Source organism: Eleginops maclovinus, chromosome 2 (assembly GCF_036324505.1).
Source record: "Eleginops maclovinus isolate JMC-PN-2008 ecotype Puerto Natales chromosome 2, JC_Emac_rtc_rv5, whole genome shotgun sequence".
Lineage (NCBI taxonomy): Eukaryota > Metazoa > Chordata > Actinopteri > Perciformes > Eleginopidae > Eleginops > Eleginops maclovinus.
The window spans coordinates 13,865,531-13,886,891 of NC_086350.1; the positions used below are offsets into that span (position 1 = coordinate 13,865,531).

The following is a 21,361-nucleotide window of genomic DNA, read 5'->3' on the forward strand; positions in this document are numbered from 1 at the left end:
TCCTGTTTTTTTATTTATTTTTTATTGAAAACCTATACACAATTTTTCCTCACCTTTCAACTTCAATAAGGATTTATAACACCCCCCTGGAGTTTATCATTTACTACCTGAATAGCGTTTTCTAAATTGAAATCAGGTGTTTTATCAAAGGTTGGAATCATATTATATTGATTACCAGGATGAAACTCACATGCTAACAACAGTATATAAAGTAAAATACAATATAAAACATATATTTATACATAACATACATATATATTCATCTAATCACATTTCTGGTGAATACTCCTGTGTATTAGGTTCCCTGGGAGCGAATGTAGGGGGATTACTTTCGTGATTATTACTTTCTTTTCCTAAATAATTCAGACTAAATAAGTTTAGCTCATCACAGTGTGATTTATGACCGTACTGCTTCTCTTTGTTAAAGCATCAATTTCCATTTAGGAAGAAATCACAATCCACAGACTTCAGCAGCACACAAACCAAAGAAAATAATTGGAACGTGTTAAAATTATGTTTATTAAAAAGAAAATTCTGGAGAACACAGGGTTATGTCATTATGAATCTGATTGTTCCCATTAGAATAATAGTTATCATCTGTAAGAGACCCACGCACCAGAAATGTAGACCCATGATATAATTGTGTGAAATTTTTAAATAACCATCCAAAGTTATCACAGATTCTCATGTTATATAACCCTATTGGAATGTGGGCCTTGTAATTAAACTGCCACTTTATTAAGATTCACTGATTGAAATTACCTTTGCAAATCTATGGCTCAATTGTTATAGACAAAATACTGCAGAGATATAATTCCCAAACACTTAGCAGCGTTGTTTCAGGAGCCAGGCAGAGCTCCTACAAATCAATTCAATATTTGTGGAATGGTCTGGATGTGTACACTTCCTTTGTTCATAAAAGCACACAAAGACTGATCGGACAGGAAGCTAAACGCTCACTCTTATTGACCACCCTAACAAAATCTTAAATTATTTATTAAGTAACACTTTTTTCATACAAAACAACAGAATATATAAAGAAAATGTCACTCATGCCTGGGAGCTCTACTATTGCTCAAAATTGCATTAGCTGAGGAAATGACATGTTTGGAATTGAAAAATAACAAAAAATAAAGCAAAGATGATGAGTGTTTCTCACAACCGTGCACTCCCTTTGTCCCGTTCTGGCTTCATAAACTATGCTGTTAAACAAACTAAAAATACAGAACAACTAAAAAAAAGGTGTCCACCCCTATACCTGGGCTAAAAGCTACAAACATAAATAAGAAAAGCACAAATGTTTGGCTTTTACATTACACAGCTTCAAGAGTCCATCCAGTGTCCACTTTTCCTTATTTGATTCTGAAGGTGAAAACAAAAAAACAACAACAACAAGAACAACATTGATAACAGTAAAGAGATCAACAGCTTTCTGTGGAGTAAGGAGAGAAAACAGAGGGGATGAAAACTCCTGTGTGTTTGTATGGGTGTGTGTGTTCGGTTCTTATCTCCATCAGAGCTCATTGGAAACTTGCGCGCCCTTGCTGAAAGGCGTTTTACATGTAACATGTCTGTGTAAGGTCCCTCCTGCAGGGGGTGCTGTGTGCTGCCGAATGGGTGCGAGGAGCAGAGGTGAGTACTGGCGGTCCATGGCAGGCAGGCAGAGGGGGGTCTTTAGTCAGTAAAGTCTCTCTCCTCACTGCGGGAAGGATCTGCTAGGTTGGGTAAGCCAGGAAGTTCATCTCGGACCATGGCCAGGTCATCAGCGTGCACCTGGGCCACACACTCTCTCTTTTGTACACACTCTTCTGACGTCTCTGTGCCCACAAACACGCGCACAATCAGCCAGACCCAGACACCCCTGCTGGTTTTTAGGTGGTCCGTTCCTCCCCGTCGGTCTCCTGCTTGGTCCTGCGAAGGTTGCTCTTCATCTTCACAAACTCTGGGGTGTTCTCCTGTTCATCCTCATTTTTCTGTTGCTCCAGCTCCTGCTGCAAGAACAAAGACATTCTGATTAAACTAATTATAGACGTTATAATCGGTTAATAGCAATATCTATACATTGATTCATCTTCTCTTGTGATTAGATATGATATAAATCTTCATCCATGCAAGTGTTAAATGTTTAAGTTTCAATTATTCACCTGCTCTAGTTTCTGTTGTCTTTTCATGAGCTCTATCTCCAGGTCACTCCTCTTCTTGTGGGCCTCCTGCTCCTCTTTCTGAGCCTTGAGAACTTGTTCCCTCTTTCTCTTCTCCAGAACTTTCTGGAGCTCAGGTTTGTTTTGAGGAGCCAGACCCCTGTGCAGAATCAGAGAGACAGCATGTTACTAAAGCAAAGCTTTATGATGTCACTACAGGGCCCCACTCAGAGGAAGATTAGCATTCACAGCCATGCGTAACAGATGATGACCGTGACCTCCTTATTTGACATGCAGATCTGTTTTACATCTTCTGTATTAAACACGTCATTCATGTTTCAGGAAGTTTTGATTTGGAGCCCAATCACAGACTGTTCCATATTTACCAGTCTGTTTAGTCTGAGCAACTGACTTTGGAAAAGAATGTTTAAACCTTTGCTATTTTTCTTCTCTTCCAAATATATTTATATCTAACATACTCCTCACAAGGTAGCTCTCTTTGGGTGATACATAATTGTGAAACCCTCTTACGCAGCTGCATGGGGTCGTGCAGCAACATTCAGAAAGGTTGCCTTCTTGTAAAGTCTGAGCGTGACTTGCAAAAAAGGATAATATCAAATGCTATGCAATGCTCAAAACTCCTCCAAATTACATCAGCACTTAAGAGAGAGAACAGAGATGTGTTGGAGTCAGCTATAAAGGCAGAAGCCAATGGGTTAAGAGGCTATCCTTTTGTCCAAAATGTAGTATCCATGCCCTTGATTCAGGTGTTAATTTATTTAAAATCACATTATTCAGATGCCTTTACTCTCCTCCTGTTCCTTCTAATATTTCCTTTAGCCAGGAAAGCCTGACTCTGCACAGGCAGCCTTTGTTGTTGAAAGAAAACAGTGTGCTGCTCAGCAACAACAATGTCTTAATTAAATGTTTTATTAAATCGTGAAGATTGCATAACCGAGCCCCCGGTGTTCCAACAAGGAGTGGGAGTTAATTTACAAGAGGGCACTACTTAAATGCCCTGCTTCTCCTGACAGTAAGAGGGTCTTGTGACAACACTTAACGGGCTGAATCAGAGCATAGGGTCAAAGACAAGGTCGGGTCGGGCTGCAAACAACACGCGCAGGAAGGGAGGAGGGTCAAGGTCACTGAAAGCAATAAGACAAAAGCTCACTACACTCTCCTTCCTCTGTTGGCATCATTTACATAATCACTGACCCCCCCCCCACCCCATCCATGACCCTGTCAAGTAGCCAACTGGGAAGAATGTATGTTCTAAATCCCACGCATGCATTACCTCATCTGCTCCAATGATTCACCAGTTTAGTTGGATGAAGTTCTGAAATTCTCCTACTTATAGATGCAATTGTGTGTAGGAAGAGTAACCACAGCTAGGTGGCAGAGCAGAGAAAGGCCCTCAGCTGGAGACTGCTTTGTAATCTTCATTACATAACGCATGTTTCTCTCTTCATGCAGCCAATCCATCCATCCATGCATCCATCCACCCACCCCTACCTCAGCACTCTCGCTGGCGTGACTAATCTACTATGCAGGCAAGCTTTCTCTGCTTCCAGTACACGACTGAAAGCCCCGTCATAACAAGCATATCCCCCAAAAGCCCGCTAGATTTATCTCACTCTGGGACATTCTCCGTCTAGCCCAACAGAAACAACATCCAGCAGCATTTTTCTAATATTATTGTATTACATTCCTAGCATGGCCCTTCTTAATCCTTCCCACACTGGTCCCTTTTTCCATCATTAAATAATGCCCTGCCTCCATCGTTACAAAAACACCTCACTGTTTGACCTGTTTGGGACTGAGCATCGCTGATGTGATGTAACAGCTGTCAACAGCATGTGTGTTTACACAGCTATTTATAGCTCAGGCACAAGGTTGCTGCCACTGTGTGATGAGAGAAAATGCAAACATTTAGTGTCAAAAGGGTGAGCTCAGGCCGTAGCATGCTGGGTACTCACACAGGCTGCATTAAACCCTGTGTTGTATGATCCGGCATCAGCAGCTACACCACGTTCATCCTGTGCTGTACATCGCTGACCTTTGCATAACCCATTTTTGATATACTAATGCACTTGGGGTTTTATATAATAGCCCCCTATGAAAGTTTGATATCCTTTGCTTTACATAATACTGCTGCTGGAGTTTGGGGACGCATCAGTAGAGTCTGCATGGATACTATCAGACCAATTACAAAAAAGTAGCATGCTAACTGTTTTAACTCTTCCTCCTTTAGTACATTAGCCTTGATCTGGACTCTGTTTTGTTTCCCTAGTTTAACTTACTTTGGAGCAACTGTCATGTTGTTCCCAAAAACAAACAAGGAAATGATGATGATCCGGGTGGTGTTGGACATGAACACCGCTTTACAATCCAATAAATGAATAAACCGTTATCTATAATCATAGGCTTGGGAAATAAAAATGGCTGTGATTTAGTTGATGTGCTATAAAACATGATAAAATGTTGGGCTGCTGAATGTGAAATAAGAATTCCGCTTTTAAAAGTAACCCTGGGAATGACCACATGGATTACCCAAATGAAATAAAGAAGAAACAAAGGGAGAAAGGCGTGTCTTTCTTTATCCTGACCTCTTCTGGTTCATGAGCAGCTCTCGGTGCAGGTCCTGATGGTTACGAGAAGTCTTCACCGGGTTGATCAGCTTCTTGGGTTTGATGAGCTCATCACAGTCTCCGTCCAGGTAGTCGGGCTCCGCCATGACACTCCTCCCCGGTGACAGTGCTAAACCAGGTTCACACGGATCTGAAGGGACGAAAATAATCATAAAGACTTAAATTCAAGCAATTTTGGGATGTATCAGTGCAGTGAAAACAGAAATCTTCAAAGGGGATCTATTTTTTTCTCCTTTCAAACAGTGATGTGAGCATCTGGCTGATCCTCTGGCACGAGCTCAGAAATTGAGTGGTCTCGAGTGATGAAAAGGATTCAGAGCTGGAATTACATAATTGTTCACTAAGGGAAGAGGAACATGTTATCCTGCTGGCAGAAGTCATATGCAATATAATGAGGAACTTAATCACAAAAGTACAGTCAATATCTTTCAGGCACATAGTTATGCAAGTGTTGCAGGGGTTGCTATTAGTGAAAAAGGATCAATAATGACAATACAATAGCAATGACCTCAAAAATCTAAGAGTTTCCTTTTCATGACGCCACAATGTAGGCAAATTCCCATAATATGTTTTAAAATCATACATATTTGATATTTTATCCAGTATTCCATATACAGCTGCAGAAAAAATTAGGGGGCCACTTCGGCATTATCGTTTTTCTCTTGTTTTAATATTTATAGATATGTCTTTGAGTTAAAAAAAAATGTTTTTATTGTATTCTATAAAACTATTGACAATTGGTCTCGGTGTTGGAATTCAACAGACACTGGAATGGCTGCCATATATGTAGAGATAAAGATTAAAGAACAATTTGGAGGGATTGTTTCCGGAGCTGTATTGTATTTCTTTCTTTTTTAGAATTTACACCACCTAGAGGTGTTTGGAAATCTACTATTTTGTTCACAGGGGTATCACCTAAGCCATAATAAAGCTGCGAAATAACTGCCGTGCGAGAAAGTGCCTCATGTAAATCACATACAACAACAGATTGCTGCCGGTAATGGCAGCCTAATGCTGTTGTTTCCCCCTCTGCTTTCCTCAATAAATATATCCACAGGCTTCATTTAAAATAAATATATATCAGGATATTTTTAAATGAACACACCGACAAATAAAAGTTTTGATTTACCAACTGATTTAAAAACTAAATGTCTAACTAAAACAATGTTTAAAATCACAGTAAGCACATGTAAGACTGAATCAGCTTAGCACTTATCTAAAAATGCATGGAATTTATTTCTGGTTTAACTCACCCTGCAAAAACACGGAATATCTGAACATGGTCGTCATCCCTGCTATTTTGGTCAGCGCAGTATTTTCCAGAAAAGGACTCTCTGTGCTGTTGTGTTGCTGAGCCTCAGTCAGCAGAGATGCTTCCTCCTGCAGCTGTCTGTTACTGAGCCGGTTGGAGTTCAAAGTCTGTTTTATAGCTGCGCTCAAACTGTCTCACCGCCCCCTCTCCCTCCATCTCTAAACCCTCCCTCACCTTCTCCCTCCCACTCGCTTACATACATCAAGGCAACAAACATATTATAATATCATTTTTTAATTCGTGTTTTTCACTAATATAATGAATATGCTCACTTTTTACAATTCTACTCCTTTTAAGGAGCGTGTTGGGAAAAGAATGAGCCAAGATTAGATAATGAAGTCACATGCATTTCTGTTCCCACAGTCTGAGCAATGACTCAGTGCCTGTAGGCTCTCCTATGAGCGACTGAAAACATGGAGGGATGTTTTGGAACACGAGCGAGCCAATCCCAATCATCGGTGGTACCAAAGATGCATTTTCCTGCACGTGCTAGACACAAAAGGTGGGGGAGTGTGTCCTCAGAATCAAAACAAACGCAGAGGATTGCTGTAATTGTTCAAAGACACCACTAGAGGTCAATATTCATGCATTCCAGAGGCAAAACCAGTTACATAACAAAGGAGATAAACATGATCTGTGGCTGCACACCATGGAACAAAGAGGAAGCATACATCAGAACAAACATGCGTGATGGACAAAGCGGAATATGTTGACAAAAGACAATACTACTACAGTAGTAGTGATGGGTAATCCCTTCTAATCTGAGATGAGTAACCTTTTAAAAATTCTGTTTACTAAATGATGCGGCCAAAGGAAATCCTAAAAGATAAACAGTCAAATCATGAATTTATCACCTTAAGTTACACAAGTTAAGGGTCAAGTTTGGAAAAGAAAGGATTCACAAATCTGTACCAGTAAACAAGTTAACACGTTTTTTTCATCTCCATGCTGTGTCACTGGCTGTAATGTTGTTATTTGCCATTCGAGGTGCATTTTGTGTCACAGCAGGAGTGTAGCGACAGTGTTTTTAGCCTGTGCGGTGGCAGAGGTGGGCAGGAAAGCTTGTGTCTGTAATCAGGCGCTGCGTGTCAGCACACACTGGCTGTGTACATCAAAGGCGGTGTGTGTTAATGTCGCTGGTAGGGGGTCGAGGAACTTACAGACTGGCAGTGTTGTCAAAATGTCCGTTAGCTTAACACATCTGCTCCTACTTCCTCTCTGCCCCAGGGAGAGGGGAAGTGACATAGGGAGTTCAAAAGGAACCTGCAACCTCAAATTGGAGCCCTGTAGCCCCTTAAATTCTGCTTTATCACTGCTAGTTCTGCATGTTGTACTCAATGTCCCTTCCTTTTTCCTAATAGTGTATGTTGTTTAACCAACCACTTAAGGACACAAAGAGCCACTTCAACACAGAGTGTACATTTTGATAACTGCTAGTACATAAAAATGTACACTACAATAATCCAAACATGCCAGTGTGTTGATTATGGTGCACCGATTTAGGGACAACACTTCCTGTGGTTCCAGGAATCCCATTAAAACGGTTTGTTTATTGGTTTTGGAAAAACACCACTACAGCCCAGACAACAGGCAGACAATTAGCCTTTAGAAAAAGACCTGAATCCAGATATCCAAGGGAAACAGCGCAGCATTTGGAGGATTCAAAACATCCAAGCAATGAGGGGTAAAATGAGAGAAAAGTGGCAAAAACAATGGAAACAAAAAAGGAGAAAAAAACTGGGTCAGAGGAGAGTCTAGGAAAGGAGGAGAGAGAGTTGAAAGCAGCTCTCTTCTGTTTACTTCCCTCTTGGCCAGACTTCTTCATGACCTGTGTATGACTCATGCACTGTGAAATGTGCAGGAAATATCCAATCAAAAACCAAATCAAAAATACCAATTCTTATAAATGTAGAGGCTGGAACTATACACAAACGTTTTGAATAAAACTCAACTCAGGCGTTTGCTTCTGTATAAATGTGAATGTATAGGAGTTTTGAGGTTTTAAAAAAAAGGTCATTGGATATTGTTTGATCAACCTGTTTGCAGTCGTGGCGGTGTGTGAGAGAGTAACCTGTGGCGGCTGCTTGCATTAGCGCTGATAGGACGATACGAGCAGGATAAGAGTGGCTGCAGTGTGCTAAGTGATTGCATCACCGCGGCCTGGCTCTGCTATATGACACCACACAAAGACGTGCATTCATAATACAGACTCATTTCTCAATTTCCCCCTCAACTGTCATCTTCTCCAAGTCGCCATGGAGACCTGCCATCACTCAAACTGCATTCAGTGACACAGCATTCAGGGACAGGAAGAAGCTGCTGACACTTGAAGCTCTGCAACAGCCAACACTACTTTCATCAACAGACACACACCCGTTTAATAGTTCTTATAGCTGCTATAATCTAGATTTAAATGGCCATGTGAAATGTAAAAAGGTGTGGCTTGTAATGATAAACCCAAAGATTGAGCTTTTTAGCTTCTTTCTGTTGACTGTTTCTGTTTTCCAGCCCACACCGTTAGGGATTGAGTTCCTTTCAGCATCATCACGGCGTTGTTCAGTGAGAAAGCTATGATAAAGCCACGGGGTGGTTCATGCTCAGGACAGACAAGGCAAGACAAGCCTCTGAACATACAGGAGCACAGTTAAAGAGCCGGATATCTATGCATGATAAGCATTCTTCCTCTAACCCAACAGTGTAGAGCACAGATGGGCAGAAAGACTAATGATGGGGAACTGGGTGGAGAACCTATTAGTGGCAATTCTCTTTCTTTTCGCTGCTAGGAAGCAGACCAACACAAATAAGTGAATACTAAAAGGAAAAAGGATGAATTACAACAGGGGATTGTGAATGACATGGCAATAACAGAGAGAGATTGATCACTATATGTTGGGAATTAGTTCCTAGATGGACAGCCTGGGTAATAAACTGAGAAACAGCATGGTTTATATATCATAAGTCAACAGTGGCCTTCTTCCTGCTGCTGCCTTGAAGGCGAGGAGAGCAGCTGGTGTCCTGGTTCTCCATCTGACCCCCTCGTCCTCCTGCAGGATGCAGGCCATCAGAGCTCTGCACAGTGTGGGGCTGGGCCGTTAGCCGCCATTGGTTGAGGCCACATGGCTGACCACACCCACTCCAGCAGGATTTGTTTTCCACTCTATCCTGTGCTGAGGGTTCTGGCTTGTGAAAAAGGATTGATCAGCATTTTAACAAGCGGTTTTATACATGCTGATCATTGGCACTAACATAAAAAAGTGACTTGACTTCAAAAAGATCAGACCCAAAGAGAATCCATTTTAACTCATGGGTGGTTCATCTTATTGGTTGATAGGAAGCTTAACAATAAATGACAAGGAAATAAACACCAATTATTCCTCATGATTTTGGCCATTAAGAGCAGTTTTTGAGAGCTGAATCTCAAAAATGCATACACTGCTTATATTCCGATCCTAGATACATACATAATAAAAAACAAAGCTAAATCTGCTGGCTTTGCTTCAGTATAAATTAATGAAGCACTGAAGATGAATACATCAATTTCTTTTGGATACAGGATCAGCTCTCTTGTTCTTCCTCCCCCTGTGTCCCATATAGTTTTCCTTGCTCCCTCTCTGTATCTTTTTCGGCCAGATCCTGTCTATTCCACTCACAGATGGGAGGTCCTCCCCTCAGGGGAAATTGCGTCATCAATACCCCTAAAGCAACCCCCACACCCTGTTTTCCTCTCCGTCTTACACACACGCGCACACACCCTTTCCCCCCCTCACAGTGTGTTGCAAGCCGGACGGATCTGAGTGTGGGTCTCTGAGTCTTTCTGTTAATGAAGCGTCCATTCAGCCATAAATAGGAGAGGCCCTAATTAAAACACACAAATAGATGGGCTTTTAACTGACAGCTGTAGGGGGGTGGGGGAGAACAGGCAGGGGGTGTGTGTGTGAGAGAAAGTGACAGAGAAAGTGAAGGAGAAGCAGAGAGTTGGAGGTGACGATGAGCTCATTTCCCGGATGGGCCCCGTGTACGTGGTCCTTTACAAGCCTCCCAGTGATGACACATAAATCAAGGATGGCAGCACCGTGACGTACATACGCACGTACTTCCAGAGCACACAAACAATAGAAACACACACTTTTCATTCATTCATTCCAACAAATACATTCCATGTCTGTTACGACCAAAGAAAAAAAAAACCACATGATTTGTTATCAGTTTATTGTATGTGTAAGCAAAATATTCCGGGTTCCCCTGACTGACCTGCCAGAGCATGCAAAAGAAAGAAGCAACCAATAGTTAAAAAAGAAAAAAACCTGAATCGGTCTGTGCAAACATAAGTGCAAAGTTCAGCTCCTGCTGTTACTGTCAATAGTTCAACTAAATTCCATACGTAGCAGCTTCAAGCCCACAGAAGAGTATGAAGCGAATGGAGATATAGTGTGATCTCTATTCAAGTATATCTAGACTCCAAATACATCTAACGTTTACAGCTTTTGGCAAATCATGAGAAGATCTGAGGGAGAAATGTAGGGAAACAGTTCCTCAAAGTAGGCTTGAGAGTTTGGGGGTTGAGATCTGTTTTGTATTTCCTGCCTTGGAGTGCAGGACTGCCGCAGAGGAGAAGAGGAGCTAGGGAGTTCTGGGGCCTCATCATGTACTGACCTCCAAAAGCAAACGCCCCAATCCCACAATACCATGATGTCACTAGGGAGATGTAGGGGTATGGGAATTTACAATCAGGGTTTCATAAAACCCAGATGCACATCCATGCAGACACACCCACACCATGACAGGATAATATAACGCATCATGTGAGGGAGGAGAGCGCTGCATTAGCTACGCAGTGCTGTGTGTGTGTGTGTGTGTGTGTGTGTGTGTGTGTGTGTGTGTGTGTGTGTGTGTGTGTGTGTGTGTGTGTTTAAAACTCTGATGTCATTAAGGGAGTACTAGGCTGCTGTAGACCGTCATGAAGAAAAGTAAACACCCAAAGCCAAGCCTAGCAGCCTGGAGTAATATTTACACTAAAACATTTCAGAGACTGTGACTCTCATTATAACTTACTTTTGCTCTTTTTGGCTAACCAAAGACGGTTTTGGTTTTCACTCGCAGTAATATTAAACCTCGACTGATAAACACCTGACACAGATATCAACTACAGATACAGATAGATTACAGATAGATTTGTGTTGGCGCTAATTTAGAACAAATACAGCTCCGGAAAAACTTCTCAAAAATATTTACTGATATGCTTCTGTAAAATTAAGACAGCTGATAGGTTGTTATTTATTTGCTTGAGCTGTATTTTCTCATGATGTTAAGAAGGTTTGAATATTTAACTAAGTACATCTGACATTATACCTTTTGGATTAAGGGCCTAAATAGAGGAACTTCTACAACTCTACTTCTCATATTTATGTTCTGCACTACCAAGTTTGCTATTTTAACACAAATTCAAAATTAAAAAAGCACTTCCTCATGATTATATTAAATGTATGTCTGTGTGTGTTGCATCGTGGGATGCCCACAGCGGTTGCATTTGGTCTTGTCTGCTTCTAATGCAAGTTTGCCTCTTTCCATATATTTTAACAGTTGATTGAAGACGAGCAAGTATCCAGATCTACAAATTGATAGGCCCCGAAATGTTTTTGAGAACTGTTTGTATGTTAATGTTAAAAAGATGTTACTCAGATAAGCACTAACTGATCGGGCCGTGTTCCCCCCGTTTGAAATTAAAACATGCTTGTGTTGACAGTTAGTGTTTCGAACTAAATTAAGTCATTTCATGAAGAGGCTAGTGCGCCGTCCTGTTGCCACATGTTGAGCCCCGGGCGGAGGCAGATTACAGGATGAATGGGGCGGACTGAAAAGGCACAGACACCACTTTCAGTCACGCTGTTGGAATGTGATGAAGCTGCAAAGTGATTATTGCTTTGGACACAACAGCACATAGTGGCACAAACAGACCTATACTCTCACACCGACATCTTGGAGTGACAGCAACATATGGACATCACTTTTCTTCAAAAGTTCAAATCAAAGTCTTTACACACACCAGGCTCTGAACACATGTTGGGAATCACTGGTTAGGGGGTACAGTTTGGGGTCACACCTGTCAGTCACAAACAAAGGGCTGGTCTATCCTCTGACACAGCTGACACTGACACCGTGCTGTATGTATATGTATAGGATGATAAAAACAGGTGGACAGAAACAGATGCATCGGCGCTTTTGCTACATCCTTATAAAGATATGAGCTTGTGACTCCTCCTCTCTGGGATGTAAACATGTGCCCTTGTACTGCATATTCCTCACACACATGAACAAGTCTTTTAAATGTGGTTCCAATATCTGTCTCCTTCGTTGTGTAAAGGCTATAGTTTAAAAGCCACGGCCGTTTGGTCCGGCTCAGCAGAGTGGAGTGCCGTTCCATCGTAAAGGAGGAGTCTTTGTTATGGCTCTGCTGTCTGTTCCTCTTCCAGATTCAAAGCTTTGTGCTTTACTGCTGCTTTTCCTCCTGGAGCAGAGTCACGCCCCTCCTCACCGTCTACTGGCTTGGCCCAGCTGGGAGCTCAATTCTCATTGGCTGGGGGGGCACTCCGGGGAGGATTGGGGGAGCTTCTTCTTTGTTTACATGCTAGTAGAGAAAACCCCAATAACAACTGTTACCTTGGGCAACCAGACAATCTACAGTTATCCAGACAGACAAGCTGATGACACACACACACACACACACACACACACTGAGGGTACCAGGTGTCCAAAAGCAGTCTTTGTTCTCTCTTGACTCTTTGAGATGTGGCTAAGAATACACAGTATGTACATGCATATTTTCAGTCGGGATAGTAGTCAATCATCTGCAACTTTCCTAAGCTGTATACATTCTGAACGTCATGTTGGCTTCAGGCTGTAACAGAAAGAAGTGGCTCTGTTCTTCTCTGGGCGTATGTTCCTGTTGGTTTTTAAGACAGGATCATATATCTTGATACCGACTTACAAAGAGCTTAATTCGATTCATGCAGCTCAGACTCCCAATTTCTCTAGACTTCAACCTCACAAGCGGCAAGGAGGAAGACATTTAGAGTCTATGTGCATGCGTTGGTGCTATCCATTCTACAAGACTACGCAAAGTGGTCAGCACAGTAATGGTGCTTTATTGTGATTGAAGCTCCTGCATAACAGCAAGAAAATCGATGGGATTCTTTGAGGAGATGATTCGCAGTATGTGTGTGTGTCTTTAATCTTTGGTATATCTCATCTGGAAATCAGTTCAATCAATCAAGTCCTGTGCCTGCTCAAATAAAAGTCAAGCCAGTGCATGTCACGCAAGACTTAGATTTGAACTGACACATAAACACACATAAGTAACACACGCTCTATCAGGTCATTCAACAACCACATCAGGACGTCAGAATCTAAAAACATAGAAACAAAACCGCAGCACAGAGTGAACAGATAGTTTGTCCTGTTGTAGGGTTATAAGTATGCTTCACTTGTGTTTTCATTGCATCATAATATTTCATCCTGCCTGCTTTAGAAAGTGCTGGTAACGCATACGGTTTCTTTTAAAAACACATTATAGAACAGAAACCGCTGTTCACAACAGATTTGGAAACAGCTAAACAAAAGCAGAGATTTAAATGACTTCACTTGATAATGTTTATTAGTAAATGCCCATCAAAAGGGCAATCTCATGTAGGGCTGACTAAAATGTGTTAACAGCATCAAGGATGAATAGGTAAGCTGCCATAATAAACGTCAAATGCTTACTAAAGGTCTTCAGGGTTTCCGCTTGCGAAACGTTGAGTCGGGGTGGCTAACCACACAGATTCTGTATGAAATGTTGAGCAGAGGTGAGCGTGCCACCCGAGATCTACACGTGCTGTCTTGTTAAGCGAGTATACGACAGCGTTAAGAAACACTGAAGTGAAAGACACTCCCTATGTGTGTAAAGGTTAATATTTCATTTCAAATAATGATGATATTAGTAAGGGTAAAAACTCAAATGACTATTGTATATTTTTTCCCGTTATTGTTTCTATTATTTCCTCTATCACTTAAAAGTTTTCTTTTCATTTTGCATTAAAGTTCTTGAAATTAGAAAAATATTGAATTTAATTATCTTGGAGTTTAAAAAAATAGGCTTTTTTTTCATTATTTCAAATAGATATTATTATATTATTGACTTGCCGAGATCTCTATCTATCCATCTATCTATTTATCTATATGATGAAATACATAATATCATTAATCGAGATATTAACTATATCAGGAGACAGTATTGAAAACATATCGCCCAGTCCCTTCTTATAAGATCTTATTTAGGTCATAACTTTTTTATTTGCCAAAAGTTTGAATTTGTCAAAATCCTGGCTTGACTTCTATCGCTGTCTGACAGCACTGAAGACTGCTGCATAGGTTTAGCCATAACAATAAGTAAGATATTTAAACAAGTGCAAATTCCCAATGAATACACATTTGCTTTTGTGGACCTACCCGACCCGGCTAAGCGCAGCTCAAAAGTATTGTTTTGGCATTAGTGTCAAAACACAAGTATCACCCTGACGGATTTGTAAAATTAAAAACAAAACTGTTAGCGGTACATTTTTAAAATCATGGAAATGAACAGAACACTGCACAGGGAATCCCTGCAGGCTGGAACTGGACAGAGTAGAGGCGCGTTTGCTCAAACCATGAGGACAGAGACCCTCTGAAACCTTACTCTATGTTTACATGGCTCATTACAGGGGAACAGACTCAAAAACATTTGCTACAGGGCAGTCTTTCACCAGCGAGCAAAATGTCTAGTAACAGAACAGCATCATGAAACACACACACAGAAACACTGTGTCTCGTGCAGTGTGGGTCTAAAGGATCAGTGCGTTCTGCTGAGTAATGAAGATTGTGTGCCCACAGACAGACCAGCAGTACTGTGGGAGATAATACTGTCAACACACATGTGGTTACAAGTTATCCCTCCTGGACACACACACCCATTCCTGACCCAAATACCTTGCTTTTCTTGAGGTCAGGCTGAGTCCTCAACATGGACTCAGATTCTATAATGATACATCCCAGAAACGAACCAGAAACACTAATGGACACATGCTATTATAGAATGGAAACATAGACATTTCATTCATATGTTTAAATTCCTTTGAGTGTAATAATGGAGCAGTGAGCATTCAAGTTGAGACACACACAATGACAGCATCAGCCCTTACGGGAAACAGAAATAAGACAGCAAGGGGCAGCAGAGTAAGAGAAACTGGAGAGAGAAGAAGAAAGGAGGGGGTTCAAAGATCAGAAAACAGATGTAAATCGTTTAGCAAACTCGACTCTAAATGACTAACACATGTGCGAGCAACTTTCCCCTCCCTTCACACACACACTCTTGAAAGTTCTGCACCTAGACAGTATGGCATACTCAATCATACCATCTACTTTTGTCACGTCTCCTCTCACTGGCACACATCTGATGAACCAGGGTGAAACTACCTCACACGTGAGAGCTGCTCAGACATTGCTATTCTGCGTCCACCCAGCAAACACACACTGGCTAGAACTGGACTCAGCCCTGTTTGTTTAACATGTTGTAAAAGTTTGACAGCAACTCTAAAGCCTTTAAACAAACTATAAAGGCACTCTGAAAAATAAAAGGAGTCCTTAAAGGACACAAGTTTAAGAAATGCCACATCTAAAAAAAAAGAACACAGGCCAACACAACCACCTCTTCACATGACAGTTGGTCTATGACTGCTGACAGCCACAGGCCAGTGTGTCAGCTCTGGCTGAAGCCATGTGCTTTAAACAGAAGGCAGCAGTCATGGCTGTGCGATAACACTCTTACTCACACAGGATAAATATGGCCATCCATAGATGATCTCTTGTGTTGCTAGTAGTCTGTTTCACTACTGATCTGCTTTTCAAGAGCACATTGTTATCTATAGGCTATGGTGACAATTAAGTCTTGTGTTGTGCACATTGTAAATCCCCCTGAGACGTACATATGAATTTATGGTATATAAACAAACTTGCCATGGCTTTAAACAAGAGTTATACTATATTTTAGAACAACTGCGAACAGATATTGTCAACTGTTATGTCACATAAGCACCCCTAACATCTAATGTGAACAACTCAGACACACCAGAAATAATGAACAGTGACTGTTGTTCTTGAACTATTCTTCCCTCAAAGTACAAAGTATCAAGTACCATTAATAGTATCAATGAGCAGCTCCAAAGTAAACGTAGCATAACAGTATGGTCTGTACATGCTGTCCAACAACCCCAACGTGTTTGTTCCTCACTGTCCCGTTGGCTACATCCAAGCTCCGCAACAAAAGGAGACAATGAAACAAGAGTTTGTATTTTGCAATCTCATTCCTTCTCTCCTTGGTACTTTCTGTTCTTCGTTACTTTCCAGTTTTTAAAAACCCTAAACCTGCAGCTTCTGCCGAGTGGAACAGACAGTCCTGTTCAAACGTGCTGCTTTTGTTAGTGCGCTCGTGAAACAACCTTAAAAAACACAGACACACGAGCTCCAGACACACACGTACACACCTACCTCAAAGTCGACCCCGACGCGACTTCTCCAACTCGAGTTTTAATATTTAAAGATGACAAAGTGGTTCAGGCCACATCAGTGCGTCTCCGGGTCACTTCTTAAGCTCGAGGTGTGTCCGCGAGACTCTGCTTTTGTAAACTGCTCAGTAGCCGTAGCACACACACATTCACTCAGCGAGGACCCATAGAAAATGTAAATGTAAGCTGGGTGGGAGGGATGGAGTGACGTCACGGAAGGGCTCCTCCTCCTCTGTCTTCATCTGAAGTGGATAAGGGTGACTCCTCGCGCTCAGGGCGGGGCGTTGATAGAGGGGCTCGCGCACCCCCAAACACGCGCACACAACTAAACTATTTTGTCCAGATAGCCATTTAAAGAGTTAAAGCCTGCCATCAGTAATTTTATTTTGGTGAAGACACTTTTACTTCTTTTGTATTAATCAAAATACATCAGTTGGCCTATTGTATTTTTAATAGTAAATGTAAAATAGCCTAAATTATGAAGATGATGAAGATCATTTGGTTAATGTATTATCTCCACTAGTGAAGTAAGAGGTATGCAGCAGGCCCTTATGAAGTGAATTCTTCACTTTGATTACAACAGATCAGTCTGCTGTCTGTTATTTTCACAGATTGAGTATCTCTCACATTCTTTGTGATGAAGAGTAATCTGCTTACTGATGAAGGGTTAGGGAATCTGCTTATCCACCACCCTTCTGTTAAGTCGGCTCATTGAAACCCCTATAGTTTCACGGTGTCATTTACATTGCCCTACTTATTTCAGGGGGCCTACATCCTTTGTGATAATATCTCCTTGGGTTCAATCTCTGTTGTATAAAAATCTAGGTTTCTGTACAATTACCAGAGCAAGACAAAAATGAAATGACAAAAATAAAAGAAAACGACCAAAGAGTTGGGTTTGAAATCCAAACATGTGGGAGGTGGGGGCACCAGAGAAGTAAAACATTCCTTAGGAACTTCTCATAATTTAAGAGAAGGGTGACATGAGAGTGTTGAGCTGAACAATAGGATGAGTCATGAGAGGGTCGCCTCTGACAGAGAGGACACTCCCTCCTGAGACCCCAACACTCACAGCTCCCAACATGCAGGAAACAGATGTGTATGCAGTGTATGAGTCAGTGTGTGTAAGATAGTAAAAGCTTTGAAACCTTCAGTTAGAGCGATATCCATCGTCATATTGTAGTCCAACATTTTTTTAAACTATGCTTGTGTGCTTTCTTGCCGTGGGCTGAAATAAATTTATATCAAAACTTTCTCGTCAAACACCTGGAAATGAATTGTGTAGAACTCAAAATTTGGAACTTGTCTTTATACATAAACAATTACCTTAAAATAAAACTTAACTTACATAATTATCATTTAAATACCAATAAGTCAACCATATTTAATGTGTGTAGACGACCATTTTGTTAAATTGAAGAATGTGGGAGCTGTGTTTACCATCAGTAACACTATATCAAAACATCTGTTTATAGATTTTAATTGCACAAACAAGTATGGCACCTGTACAACAGTAAGTCTGTTTCATGCAAGAGTGGCCAAGGCTTATGTAAGTGAAATAACCTCTCCAGTGATCAGCATCTGTTAGTGGTTTCCGTTGACACTAACTGTCATAAAACACAACTGAAATTGAGCACATCTGTTCCGTTGCTGAGACACGCCCAAATATTAATTTGAAAACCCCTAATTACTGCTCTAGAAAAGAAAAAAACTTTTTTTGTATTCAAAATATATAAGTAAATATATTTAAGAAAACCATATTTACATAAGGTTTTCTTTTTGACACCTTTATTTGTTAAAGATAGATTGTGTATCCAACTAAAACAAACACTTTCATCGCTATTTAAACTCAAGTCATTGTAGGTGTAAAACCTTTACCACTATAGGAAGAAAGTACTTCCTCACTGCTATGGCAACAGGTCTGTGTTAATCACCGAACCGCTCCAGTGATATGCAGAAATGTTGCATCCGGCAGTGGTTTCTGTTGAAGTTTCACATTACGTCTTCCGATAAACCACAACTGAGGTGAACAGATTGAGTGGGAAAAGTTACATTGCTGTGACACGCCCAATAGTGGTTTGAAAACCCTGTTCCTATGCTCTAGAAAATACACAAAATTCCCCTTAAAACACTGTGCTCTTTACCCTCAATAATTACATTTTCTGTTATGCATTTACACAATGAGATAACGGTTTAAAAAGTCAATGTGTACCTGCACTGACCCGTGTGGACACATGTAGACAAATAGACAAAGTCCAAAGTACTGAATACATCCTTTTCCCGTAAATAAAGGATGATTAGGTTAACTGCACTGGTTTGTACACTGAAGGTCATGTTGTTCTCTCTTCCTGTGTGTACAGTAATGGAGGGTTTCCTTGATCACAGTCGCTGCCTAGAAGTGGACAGCCTCACTGCCGCCTCCTCACTATCTCACACTGCAGGTATCTGCGGTCTGATTCCTGGGACAGATGTTTCTGTTATCGTCATAGGGTTTCTCACAGTTCTTGTGTGTGCACATGTGTTTGTAAGTTTGCATGTGAGGCCTTGTTTTCTCTTTGTCAGGCCTCCAAGGGCCTCCACTTTAAACAGGACATTGCAGTTATCTGAAAACCATGGTGAGAGAGAGTTTCCTGTAAGAGAGGGGATGTCTTTAAACTGATAATAGTGATTTTTTTTGGCAGAGGTTTGATGTTGTTTCAGGCAAGATGTTATGTTAACCTGAGATAAAAATGGACAATGATAGGCTAAATTTAAGAACAAAATATTGTATTCATTGCTGTTGTGAAGAACATAAAGCCGTAATTATCATTACACTAGGACAGGAAAGGAGTAGATGGTAAATAATTGCATGTAATTATAGTGCACATAAACATCACGTGTGTGACCTACTTCTCCATGACTGGGGGTACTGGGGGTATACTATCAGTACTAATCATTATGAAATCTAAAGTCCTTCTTTGTTTTTTTCTTTTTTGTCATGAAACCACTCGTCTCTTTTTTTCTACCTTGTGTCATACAGATATTGCATTCTTTCCACTCTTTTTTCCCCTCATGTCTGACCCACTGACAGTTATGCATATAACATCACTGCACTGGGGGAGAAACCACAGATACAACTCTGAAGTAATATTCCAGATTTACAACATGGGTTTTAGAAGAAATTGCCAAGTAGGTCACTGTAAGCAACTTTATGAGTTGTGTACAGTATATCTGTGCCCACAAAGAGGGTGTGTGCAGGCTGTTTGTGCAGCTTTAATAAAGCTGGCTAATTCTTTTAATAAAATCAGGATAACACTCCCACTGTCAGCCTGTCTTTCTCTGAGATGTGTTTACAGTTGTTGGGGTAACGTAATGCACGCTGCTTTCCCTGCCTGTCCCTCTCTTCCCTGTTAGTGTTTAGCCAAAGTTCAGCAAATTCAATCACAGCTGGATGACTCACACCACAGTGTCCCTTTCTGCACAAATGAACACATACACACAGGCATGGAGGCATTTGTGAGGTTTGTGCTGTGTCAGCCTCTCAGCACACTTATGAGACAATCTCTTGTTCCCTAGCTTCATTACCAGTCTCCCTGTCTCTGTTTACATCAGCAACTGCACTGTCATATTTTTTCTTTCCTATATTTATATATCTTCTATGTCATTCACCTTTTTTCCTTACTGCATTCCCTGTTTCTTGATTTCTCTTTTTGATACCAACCCAGACATTTCTCTAGTTATAAATATATAGCAGAAGCAGACATAATGCAGACTCAAGCAATAATACTTAAATAAAGGTAATTTTTATCAAACATTAACTCTTTTTAGGGCTAACTCTCTGTTGTTCATTGTGTTTAATCTGGATCAAACATTGCATTAAACATGTTTTTTTCTTATATTATGTTATTATCTAATTTCTACCAGTCACATTTTTTAAATTTGAAAATAAACATAATTTATTCAAATTGAAAATGTTTCACTTTAGCATAGCAGCTGAGAAAATGACATGCATGCCATTTCCAGCATTTGCATGCCTGCGTGTGTCTGTGTTTGCATGTGTTTGAATGTCATGCATGTGAGCACATTCAAAAAGATCAAGCCACGGACATTTAACTGCAGTCCTTACATATTGTCACAGAGACTGTTATTAATCGGACAAGCCACCCAGATTTATTGAGCTTTACTGTACAGAGCCTTTCCACTTAGCCTAATGACTGCCACCAGGAATGAGAGCAGATGGCTCGGGTACAGTGAGGGTGATATATCTACAGACCTGGACAAAAGTGCCCAATATTTGCAATGTCTATTTTTATCCCTCAGTGAGTTTATGTCTCTCTATCTTCAAACTATTGGGAATAAGAACTTTTTACTCATTAGTGTCTGTACAATTTCAAAAATATGTGCATAAAAAGCCCTTTATTCCAGAGAATGTGCACACATACCATACAAACAAACTCAAGTACTCCCTCAGAGCACTGACATAAGCTCACAGGTTTAAGGATCTTTGTATGCCATTCATACAAGTTAATAATAAACTGTGTCGAAACAAGACACTCTCTATGTCCAACTGCTTTTCTGTTTATCTGTGTGTCTTTATGTCTTTCTTTGTGTCCCCTCTGTGTCTGTGTGTCGGTGGTTCTATCTGTGTGGCTGAGTGTCTGTCTGTCCTTGTGTTTATGTGAATAAGCTGAATAAGCAGGATTTCAA

At 40.8% G+C, this 21,361-nt stretch overlaps 1 protein-coding gene across 4 annotated transcripts; it reads right to left on the reverse strand.

Annotated features, from left to right (window-relative positions):
* Window positions 1-500: 500 nt before the first annotated feature.
* On the reverse strand, window positions 501-16,879 carry fam107b (family with sequence similarity 107 member B). 4 transcript variants are annotated; one of them, XM_063874673.1, is made up of 4 exons: window positions 16,659-16,879; window positions 4,748-4,919; window positions 2,145-2,301; window positions 501-1,991 (listed from the first exon to the last, which is right to left on the reverse strand). In XM_063874673.1, the coding sequence occupies exons 2-4, from the start codon at window positions 4,873-4,875 to the stop codon at window positions 1,872-1,874; spliced, it is 405 nt and encodes a 134-aa protein (XP_063730743.1). In that variant the 5' UTR covers window positions 4,876-4,919; window positions 16,659-16,879; the 3' UTR covers window positions 501-1,871. The 4 variants fall into 4 exon arrangements, with proteins under 4 accessions (XP_063730743.1, XP_063730752.1, XP_063730735.1 ...); XM_063874682.1 differs by having other exon boundaries at window positions 16,655-16,851; XM_063874665.1 differs by lacking the exon at window positions 16,659-16,879 and adding an exon at window positions 6,043-6,270 and having other exon boundaries at window positions 501-1,988.
* Window positions 16,880-21,361: the final 4,482 nt, after the last annotated feature.